Below are 11,908 nucleotides of genomic sequence, written 5' to 3'. Positions count from 1 at the left end.
AATCTCTTAGGATGCCAAGTATCCTAAGATGCCTACAACCAAGAGAAGATCAGGGTTTTTCTCCAGATTTTGGAATATCTGCATACACATAATGAGATATCTTGAGGGTGGGACCTAAGTTCATTCATATTTCATATGTATTGTATATAAAATACATATATATATAGCCTGAATACAATTTTACAGAGTATTTTTAGGGTTTGTGGTTTTTTTTTTTTTTTTTTTTTTTTTTTTTGCAGAACCAGGGATTGAACTCAGGTCTGTGTGCTTGCCAGGCAAGCATTTATTCTACTGAGCCATCTCCCCAGCCCCCGTGTTTGTGTTTTGTAATTGTATTTCAAAAATAACTGCTAGTTGAATAATTAAACTGAACATGGTAGCCTCCCAAATGCACACTCACTCTACTAACCAAGGTACCTCACACAATCTCTGTTAGACTTACAGGATGCCTTTTTTTTATTTTTTATTTTTTGTGGTACCAGGGATTGAACTCAGGACCCTGTGCTTGCCAGTCAAGAGCTTATTCTACTGAGCTATCTCCCTAGCCCCCCAGGATGCCATTCTTTTGGTTCATTTGTTTCATGTTTTGTTCCTACAGACTCTTCCTTGCTGATTCCCTCATGTGGTCCATAAGAAGTTACCCAGGACTCAATCCTTAAGTCTCTTCTCTGTACACTGAATGAATTCAAATAGCATCTTTAATGGCCTTAAAATTATAGCCATTATAGTAAGCCCCCAAATTTATACATCTAGTCCCATTTTCTCCTTGAAAGTGCACATGCACGTGCGTGTACACACACATTCAGGCTATACTCACACACAAAAATGCCTATCAGACTTCTAATAAACTATTTTGAATTTAATATGCAAATCCAAAGCCTTAAGTTCATTCCCATTAGTTGAACAGAAACTTTAGGTTCTGGTTGCTCAGGCTGAAAAACTTAGCATTAAAACTATATTCTAGGGGCTGGTGAGATGGCTCAGTGGTCTAAAGCACCTATTTAGAACAAGCTAAGCTAAGCAAAGCACAGGGACCGCGGTTCAATCCCCTAGCACCATATGCCAGCCAGCCCCGCCCCCTGGTGGGCTGAGCTGGCCACACAGACATAAATAAATAAATGTTTAAAAAATTAAAAAAAAAAACAAACAAACTATATTCTACTTTACCTTCCTCATTCTACACCAAATCCAACAGAAAATCCTCTATTATTCCATTTAAAACAGCAGGATTCAATTATTCCTGTCTACTTACATATCTACCAACCACGCCCTCCTGATTACAACAGACTCCTTGATGGTCTTCTTGCTTCTTCTATTTTTTTAACCTGACTCTCTTTCTGTTCACTACAGCCTAACTCTACAGTTAAAGTATATCTCTCCTTTGTTCAAAACCTCACCTAAAAGGGTGGGGAGGGGGGGCAGATAGCTCAGCAGACTAAAGTGCCTGCTTAAAGGGAGAAGGGTTCCATCCCCAGCATGCCATGCCAGTCCCGCCCCTGGGGGTGCGCTGAGAAGGAGATTGAGACTGGGTGTGGTGGCGCACTCCTGTAATCCCAGCACTTAGAAGGCTGCAAACAGGAGGATCACAGAGAGTCTAATCTGTGTAGTGAAGCCCTGTACACCCTGTACTAAACACAATTTTAAAAATTAAATAAAAATTTTTTAAAAAATTTTAAAAATTGGGCATGCTGGTACATACCTGTGCACTTGGGTGACTAAGGCAGAAGATTCCTAATGACACGTATTCTGCAACACCCAAACCTCCCACACTACTGACTTTTTCAATGTGAACATCGCTTGACACAGGACATATTCAATATCAAGAGATTTTGTGTTTTCCTCATTTTTACATCCTTGGCACCTGATATTGTGACTGATACCTGAGAGGTACTCAGATATTTTTTGAGCGAATAAAAATTTTACTAAGCTTATGTTCTTATTCTTGATTTAAAGCCTTTTCAGTATAAAACCACTATTGGGGCCAGGTGTGATGGGACACCCCTATAATCCCAGTACTTGGGAGGATAACACAGGAAGATCACAAATTGGAGGCCAGCCTTGCCTATATAGTAAGTTCAAGGCCAACCTGAACTACAGAGCCAGATCGTGCCAAAAATAAAAACAGGGCTAGCTTCCACAATACATACACTAAAATTTGAATGATACAGAGAACCGCATGGCCTCTCTGCAAGGATGACAAATTCATGAAGTGTTCCGTATTTTTTTAAAAAATCACATGTTGATCATTTCTGTGTTAATGTATTAGTCGTTTAAGTTACTGCAAGCAGATTATTCAACTCAGGTTATCCAAAACCAATCTTTTTTTCAATGTGTTAAGGTTTGGCATCTCAGACTTTTACTGATAAACTCACTTTTTTTTAAACTGATTTTCAGTGCCATTAGCAATTATTTATATTAAAGTTACTCAGATAAACAAGTCCAAACCCCACGCTGCCAAAACAATCAACTTTTCTTCATCAAAGACATAGAAAATAAAAGTGGTTTCTATAAGTGGCTAGATAGTAAATGTTTTAGACCTTGTGAAACACACATTCACTGTCGTTTTTTTGATGTTGCTGTTTTGTTTTATAAGACAGAATCTTGCTATGTAGTTTAGACTGGCCTTGAACTGATTTTTGTTGCCCAAGCTGACCTCAAGCTTGGAGCAATTTTCCTACCTCAGGATCCCAAGTGCTGGGATTACAGGTGTGCTACCATGCCCAGCCCCCTGTTTTATTATAGCTCTTTAGTACTATATAAACCATTTTTAGTTCCCAAGCAAGAAAAAAACAGGCCACAGGCTAGATTTGCCCTATAGGTCCTATCATATTATTTGGTGTTCTGTAGATATTCAAGTTTAATAAAAAGCATGGAATAAAAAAAAAATGATAGGAAGAGAAACATTTCTAAAATTTCTCTTCAGTTATAAAACTAGCATTTTATGTTTGAAACATTTATATGTGGATAAGCACTTTTTTGCGTGATAATGAAGACTGAACCGAAAACTTTCAGAGTGGGCTACACCACCAGTTTTTTGTTTGTTTGTTTTCCCCTTGTTTTTTATTTTGAGACAGTGTTTTCAGCTGTCACTGAGTTACCCTGGCTAGACTTATCTTGTGATCCTCAGACCTCAACCTCCCAGAGCACTAGGATTATAGACATAAACCATGACCACCACCTAGGATGAAAATTTAAAAAGTATATCAAGCAAACCAACATGTGACTTCTAGATAATTCTTCTAATACTTAATTCTTTTCATTAACAGTTGATCCTACCACAATTATGTTTTAAAAAATAAGGAAGGCATATTATTTCATACAGAAACATAATTTTCACCTGCTACAATGTTCCCAGAACGTGCCACAACCTTGAATCCATCAGCCACTTTGTCTACACTATCTCCATGTGTAAGCAAAACAATTTCTTCCTTCTGAAGGCCCCTAAACATACAAACAAAAAACAAATCACACACAAGAACCTTAAAAACATGAAGTTACTTTACTTTACAAACATGATCCTGAAGAAAATAGATAAAAGTAGGTTACAGTGTAACAGTACTAGGATTTACATGTTATTATAAATAAAGCCAATAAAGGATGTTAAATCTCAAAGAAAGCCTACATATGAAATTAGCAGTATAACCACAAATAATTTCCAGAGATTAACAAAGCAGTAAACTACATCTCTATTAGGATTCATCTTAAGAACACAGGCATATCAGACATTAACACTTCATTCAGCATTGTAGTCCTATGTTGGTAATAATAGTACTAACAATGACATTATTACTCTACTATTCTATTTACATAGATATATGTATGTACAGTAGTCCCTCGCTGTTTCATAGTTCGACTACCTACAATGACTGTTTCACGGGTTTTAAAAAAATTTTAATCTAAATTATTGCTATATCGCTGGATTTTGCAGTATTGTTCAGTATATGTATATTGTTAAAATGACATAGATTCATGAGTTTAGAAAATGGTTAAGGACATTAGAAGTTTTTTTAAAGTGTGGGAAAGGTTCGTAAGAGTAGGAAGCGTTTATGAAGCCTTAAAATATATATAAATACTAAAATAAATAGAACATCGCTACTGTACTTCTGGAATGGAACCTTTGTAATAAATGAGGGACCACTGTAAAAGGTTAAAACAATAATATAAGTAGTAGTCAAAGTTTCTAGCTTGACTAAGTAGAAAAATCTAAGGAGTTAAGTAAAAACCATATCGCCTTTCATCTTAAGAGAAAGTAATTTATACTAATGATTTAATTTCCTCTTCCTAAAAAAAAAAAATAGTTTTTGCCTAACTCTGTTCACTGAAAGGTCCTAAAAATAATGACAGTCCAGTAGCAAAGAGTATCTAATACCAGACAAATCAATGATATTTAATAAGAACTTGGGAAGCCAACATAGTGGCGTACATACCTATGATCCTATCACTGAAAGGCTAATTTAGAAGGATCAAAAGTTCAAGCCCAGCCTTACAATTTAGCAAGACTCTATCCCAAATTAAAAATTGAGATAGGGTGCTGGGAATGCAACAAAGTCCCTGGGTTCAACTTCCATTAGCACAAAAAAAAGGTGGGGGTGTGTATAACTATTACAGATTTAAGTAATACATAACACAAATGTAATATGTAGTCTTTCCCTGGATCCAGAGAAACTAATCACAGAAAGATTCTGATTATATTGCAAGGAAATCTGAGTAAGGACTTGGTATTAAATATTAAGGAATAAGAACATAGAAATAATCCGGGCATGGTGTCAACTTGGGAGACTGAGGTAGAAGGATCACCAAGAGTTATTGGCTAGCCTGGGCTACACAGAGTTCAAGGCCAGCCTGACCTACATAGCAAAAACTTACTGAAACACAAAAACATAAAAAAGAAGGCAAGAAGACAAAACAAACCAATGTCAAAAGATGTTGGAGCAGTTTAGGAGTAGTGTAGGTTACAATGGAGTTCTGGAATTTTATAACTAGAAAAACATTAAATATTAACCAGATATATATATTTAAAATCTCTTGTACCATCATATACAATAGGACTCCTAAAATAGTCCTCAAGACTAATTGTTCAAAATAAAGAATGGAACAAGGACTGGATTTCAAATGCATTTTGGTAATGAGTTTCAATCTGTAAGATTATTTTGAACACTGGTTTTTTTAATTAATCTTCCTTTGAAAAAGAAATTTTTTGTTTTGTGGTATTGAAGATTAAACCCACGGCTTCATACATGATAGGCAAGTGCTCTACCACTGAGATATAATATACTCCCATCTGCTAAAAAAACTTAAAAACACATCATCTACTTTTTTTGCCTTTCCAAAACAATGAAGAAACAGCCACAGTTTTATATATAACTAAGATTCCATCTTTACTTCAGATAACAATTCATAACTTCAGTTGTGTGCTTTGTGGGTTTGGTTTTTTTTTTTTTTTTTTTTGGTGGTACTGGGGACTGAACTCAGGACCTTGTGCTTGCCAGGTAAGCACTTATTCTACTGAGCTATCTCCCCAGCCCACATAACTTCAGTTCTAAAATTTTAAAACCATCTAATCTAAGTTGGAACAGACATACTGATTAAGTCAATGGAATCTAAGAATTGTTACTAAATAGAAATAAACTAGAAATAGCACAGTTAAAAAAGCTAACAAAAAAAACTGAAAATTAAAGTTTTAACACTATCAGATGAAAAAGAAAATGAAAAAGCCTAACAAAAAATAATTTTACATGCCCACCAATTAAGGGCCTGCACTTTTTAGATTTAATGTGGTTAAAGGTGAATGTAGTTTTAAAATAAAATTGAAATTTAGTTAAAAAAAAAAAGTGTGTAAGTTTACCAGTAGTCTATCACATGGAGTTTACACAAAGCTCAGAACCCCCCCCCAAAAGGAAATAAAGTGACTAAAATGTAAGTTTCCAGTCTTCTCCAAATACATAAAGAAAATTCACATCTTTAGCTTTTAACTGGCTCATTCAGTAAGTCTAGGAAGCCTGGAAACAGCTGATTAATCAATTTTTTCCTACTATTTTCTTTCCATTTTTTTGTGTATGGGGGGCTGGGGTTTAAACTAAGCATGCATTCTACTACTGACCTGCACCCCTGACCAATATTTATCAATTTTTAAATAGGTTAGAGTTATATCATCTTAATTAACTAGCGATAGAAGCAAATGATACATTCACTGTATTAAAATGGGGCTATAATTCATGTGCTGCTGCCAGGTAATTCTTATTTTAATTAAATGGTTCCTGCCAGCTTGAACCACCAGCAATATATGCATGGCTGCTCCAACGGGGGAGTGTGTGCCACTTTTCAAAGGTCCTTCTTTATTCATTACAATAAAGCACTGATAGAGCAGACCAGATGTTATATTATAGTCCCTTAAGGAAGACAGTGAAATGGTATAAAAAAAAATTGTAATACAGCTACTCTGGGGCACAGAAGTTGTACTATACATTATATACACCAATAGGTTACTTGTAAGATTCATGTTAAAATTCAGAGAATTAAGGGCTGGGCAGATAGCTTTAGCAGACTAAAGCACCTACTTAGGCAGAACATGGCAACCAGGTCTCAATCCCTGGCCTGCTGGGCTGGCCCTGCCCTAGGGCATGCTGACACAGCAACTGAGACTGGGCGTGGTAGCACATGCCTGTAATCACCACGCTTGGGAGGCTGAAAACAGGAGGATCACTATGAGTCCAATCTACATGGTGAGACCCTGAAGACCTTACACTAAATACATTTTTTTTTAAATTTAGAGAATTAATTATTTTTTTGTTTATTTGTGTGTGTGTGTGTGTGTGTGTGTGTGTGTGTGTGTGTGTGTGTGTCTCTGTGGCCAGCTCAGCCCACCAGGGGACGGGGCTGGCTGGCATGTGGTGCCGGGGGTTTGAACCACGGTCCATGTGCTTTGTTAAGCTTGTTCTAAATAGGTGCTTTAGACCACTGAGCCATCTCACCAGCCCCGAGAATTAATTATTGATAAATTATTTATGAATATAAATTTAATGAAGCAATTTTGCTGATTATTGCAATCATTTTAATTGGTATGAGTCCTACTAATATTCATATGTAAGCAGTAATTCAAATTCAAAACAACTAGATACAGTCCATTTATAGAATTTTTATTAATTGTTAAAAATACTGATAAAAAAGTGATCAGATCCATGAGCCACGGACAGTCATGCATGTAAAACCAGTAGTTCAACTGATAGAAATATGTTAAAGACTGTAGAGCAAAGGACAGTCCTACTTCAATGTAGAGGTAAGGAAGAGGGAAAGAAAAACTAGTAAGGATTCCAGCAAGTAAATGGCTAAGTGGTCAGAAAAACACTAATGCAGAAGGAGAAATACAGACTCATATACGTCAAGGCAGGATAGTTTAAATCATCATTCATTTGCCACATTTGGTACAATCATACAAATGTTGGCATCACAAGACAAAGGCTTCGGACTGCACAGGTATCTCCAAGTCATTTCCTACGCACCCTCCTTACTCCTGATTAGCTTCACATCATTCTTCACTGTCTCAACATATAAATGGAAGGCAAATGTGGCAAGTATACCTGGGTGGCTACTACTGCACCTTAATTTTATAACTACTGAACCTTCAATTCTCAAAAACTAACAATATTGACTTTAAAATCATATATCTACTTTTTCTTGTCATGTAAAACTGTAATACCTGAATAATGAACACGTGTTATCCACACTGACATTGAAGACTCCATCTTCTCTAACACTTTTTTTGTGTACAGTGCCCCCAAATACTTTATTCATCATCTGTTCAAAGAGAAAACCAATATTAATAGAAATCAAAAGTAAAAAATTATTTTGTTATGATGGTTTTATCATTTAAATTTTCGGTTTTCAGGATGTTATTCAGTACTCAAAAATAAAAAGTTGAGAATAACTATGTATTATATATATTTATATGGTTATGAACAAGCATGATTATAAAACCAAACTGAATTAGGAATTTGTACTTCAGTTCATGTTTCAAATACAAATGTAATACTTAAATCAAGACTTCCAATTTTAGAAAAAAGCCAGAACAGACAAGAACCACAGCACCAAGACAGGAATTCAGACTAATACAAATCCCTTCAATCTATTTAATCTTTGGCCCCACAGGAGGCTAATGGTCTGCAAAATGAAGACGTGGTGATAGGTTAAGCAAAAAAATCTGGGCTTTTAATTAAGCACATCTGTTCAAATCCCATACACCTATATTCTTATCTTAAATAGTCTCTTCATTCTGACCCTGCCAGTGTTGTTCTTTTTCTTATTTATTGTTTGCATATACTGTATATATTCCAAAGACCCACCCACCTCACGTAATTACACAGATGGGTTTTGAACACTAAATCTGATATAATCATTATGACTCAGCTCATATGTCTGCTCCAGAACAGAATTTAGGTCTGTCATAACAATGCAACATACGAGGTGACCCAGCCCCCAACAGAAAAGCTGGTAGTGGGCTACATAATTGCCATTCTTTTAAATCAAAATAGCATATTCTGGTCATGGTGGTGCAGGCCTGTAATCCCAGCATTGAGGAAGACTGCCACAAATTTCAGACCAGCCTAGGCTACACAGTGAGTTCAAGACCAGCCTGAGCTACATAACAAGACCTGTCTTTTTTTTTTTTTTTTTGCAGAACCAGGGATTGAACTCAGGCCTTTGCGCTTGCCAGGGAAGCGCTTATTCCACTGAACCATCTCCCTGGCCCCTAAGACCTGTCTTAAAAAAGCAGTAAGTATATAAATTCATAGTAGTACATTCTTCAAAACTATTAGCAAATGCTGTCACCTCTACATCTTCTTCTTTCTTACCATTCATTCTAAACCTTTCCATAATAAAGGTTTCAGTAATATAACTTGCTAGCTTTATTGTCAGTATTTTTCGAACTGAAACTGAGACATAAAATGTCTCCTATGGTACATTAACTAACATACAACCAAGGAAACAGTCCTACAATTTATCAGTTTCTTGACCCTCTAGTCCTGTCCATCTCCCAGTCCATATTCTAGAGATCTACTACTGATGACAGTCACTAAAGTGACTGCTAGTCCTTAATTAAACTCCTTAGTGGCTAACAACAACAGTAGGGACTGCTAAGGACAAAAGAGTAAATACTTAGCCTTTGAACACTTTGCTGCATCTACTGCAAGTATTTAGCTTTTGCCATTATAGCCTGAAAGCATCCACAGACAATTCTTAAAGGAGTAGATATAAATACATCTCCCAATAAAACTATTCATGAACACTGAACTCCAATTTTTGTTTCACTTTCACTTATCACGAAACATAACTTGTTTTTAATTTTCCCAACATAAAAACCATTCTTTGCTTAAAGGTGTGCAAAAATCATGTAGGGGTCACATCTGGCATAAAGACCACAGTTTGTTGACTTCTGGTCTACAAGATAAAAGTCCAAGTCCCTTATATCAAAATTTTTCATTACACAGCCTTCATCTAATTTTTGCTTCACCCTTCATTTTCTCCCACATTTTCTAATCCAGGCATTCAAACTAGTATGATTATAAAAACAGACTACATTTTATCACACACTCTCTCCCAGGTCTTTAGGTATCTTCATAGCCCCCAGGGCTTAACAAAGTGCATGAATCCAGAGCAATCAAGTCATTATTTACTAAATGAAAACTGAATGCTTTCTTCTCTATCCTTAAAGAACCTCATATATTACTACCTCAGATAATTCCAGTTCATAATTACAACACAGCTGAAAGATCAGTATCTCCAACTGTTACAATTTTATAAAATTTAACAGTCTGAAAAGCCTTAAAAAAGTTTCTACAAAGTCAATTTTATAGATGTACCTGCATGCCATAGCAAATCCCAAGGATAGGCTTGCCAGTAGTGAATATTGCTGGATCAAACCAGGGAGCATCTTCTGCATACACAGAATTAGGTCCTCCAGAGATGATAATAGCACTATGGATTTAAGCAAGAAATTCGGTGAAGAAAAAAATCTCTACTTACTACTTCAGCAACTGAGGAGAAGGGTTTTATGGAGAAGGAACCTGGAGCCTTGTGCATGCTAATCAAGTGCTCTATCACTAAGCTATAGCCCCACCCTCTAACAACGTTTTAATACTTTCAATAATTTCCCAAGTGCTAGCAAAGAATACTAACATCAACCTTGTACCATACTGTCGGCTCTCAGAACTCACACCAATACCGTAATTTAACTCCATTACAATTTGCAGAGGATTCTAGGGGTTAACTTATAAGCACCACTAAAGGAGACTTCAAACTAAGGCCCACATTCCTCACCTAGCCACTGACAGACCTTATTTAACTTCCAACATTAACTCTAAAACTTCAACATTTTAATATTAGAAATTGTTATTTCTGGATTTTTTTTAGAAAGAAAAATATAGTACTAGCAGGCCTTCACTCTTGGCATAGCTACAAACATAATTAGAATCATAGAGAGGAATGCCATTTCTTGGATCCTTTCAGACTGTGTACCCTCTCCAGAGTTTTTTCTATGCCAACTCACCACAAAGGCATATGGTAAGGTATCCCAATCCTCATTTTAATCTTGAGTTTGCAGGTAACCTGATTTGCCTAATTTTTTTTTTTTTTTTATAATATTAGTTTATAAGGAATCATCCAGAATCACATACAAGTGCAGGAAATCTATCTACACACTAACTGAAGAATCCAGCTGAAGGCCTGGATCCTACTTCATGAATCTGTGCTAGAAAGGCCCAAAGGTAGAAGCTAGAAAGTCTGTGGCATAGAGGTGAAGGATCTGTGCTAGCAGGCTGAGGGATCTGAACTAGAGCTAGGAAGCAACACTCAAGATAAGCACCAGAGCTCTCCCCAAAGTACCACAGCCATCCTCAGCAACAGTGAGGTCCTGAACTCCTTCAGTGATGAGGAAATCTGAGTTCCAATCAGGAAAGCCAATGCAACAAGCTTCTACATGAGGCTGAGCAGTGCACCATCTTCTCCTCTGGAGCCAGGAAGTGATCCTCAAGATGAGGACCCAAGCTTCTCCAAAGTTCATCAGAAAAGCGAGCATGACAAGGTCCTCCAGCAGAGCAGCCCAAGAGAACTAGTAGCTTCCAACATCTCCAACAGCTTCTCCAAACAGCATCCCTATCAGCCTTTTGGCAGCTTTCTCCTGCATTTATGCTGCTGCCAACAGCCCTCAGGTGGACCTCCTGCAGCCAGCACCATGCTAGTTTCATGCAGCTGGGTGTAATAAGTTAGCCACCAGTTAGAAATCTACTACAAGAGGTTTCAGTTCATGATTAGCTGACTCCAAGACATGGTGCATGACTGAGGGGCATTGCAGAGGACAAATAGTCCATGGTACAGCAGGCAGGAGGCACCAAGCAGCAGTTAGCAAACTTCGCTTTCCATGCAGGCTGAAAGCTTTTGGTGTGGTAGTGGCACCACCAACAGCACCAGGGTGGGGTGTCTAATTCCCCACACCCAGAACTATGATAAACCATTTAGTGGATAATCCTATATCATAGAACCTTAATCTTGGTGTCACAGCCTTAATCTGTTTTCACTTATTACAGATCCAGCAACCTCCAAAAAGTCCCACCTATGACCTCATGAAGCTTTGTAAAGGTGCCTAGATACATCCCACCCCAAACCCCCAGAAGACTCATGAATATCCCTTTACACAAAGGTCCAGCTCTAAGAGTTGTCAAAGTCCTAATGGTTTCAGCTTTTCTGAAAAGTCCTAGCCTGAAGTCTCCTCTAAGATTTAAGGTAGATTTTTATGGCAGTTTCTTATACCAGGGAGAGAATATGCTCTTTACACATACAGGTCTGATTTATTTCACTTATGATTATGGTCTCTGCTTTTATTCATTTATCTATAAAAGCCTCAAGTTTATCCTTC

General features: G+C 37.0%; 1 protein-coding gene and 1 pseudogene across 1 annotated transcript in view; one reads left to right on the top strand and one right to left on the bottom strand.

Moving 5' to 3' along the window:
- Gmps (guanine monophosphate synthase) overlaps positions 1-10,235 on the bottom strand; it is a 43,406-nt gene extending 33,171 nt beyond the window's left edge. The window contains exons 1-4 of the mRNA XM_004639861.1: positions 10,192-10,235; positions 9,858-9,972; positions 7,697-7,794; positions 3,338-3,441 (exon numbers count right to left, since the gene is read on the bottom strand). Of these exons, the coding sequence (XP_004639918.1) occupies positions 3,338-3,441; positions 7,697-7,794; positions 9,858-9,972; positions 10,192-10,235 (361 nt within the window). The remainder of the gene's footprint in view (positions 1-3,337; positions 3,442-7,696; positions 7,795-9,857; positions 9,973-10,191) is intronic.
- LOC111812176 lies at positions 2,127-2,224 on the top strand (annotated as a pseudogene).
- Positions 10,236-11,908: the final 1,673 nt, after the last annotated feature.

This window comes from Octodon degus, unplaced genomic scaffold (genome assembly GCF_000260255.1).
Source record: "Octodon degus isolate 3935 unplaced genomic scaffold, OctDeg1.0 scaffold00115, whole genome shotgun sequence".
In the NCBI taxonomy this organism is placed as follows: Eukaryota; Metazoa; Chordata; class Mammalia; order Rodentia; family Octodontidae; genus Octodon; species Octodon degus.
Note: the sequence above shows the minus strand (reverse complement) of the source record. Positions and strands in the feature narration are given on the sequence as shown.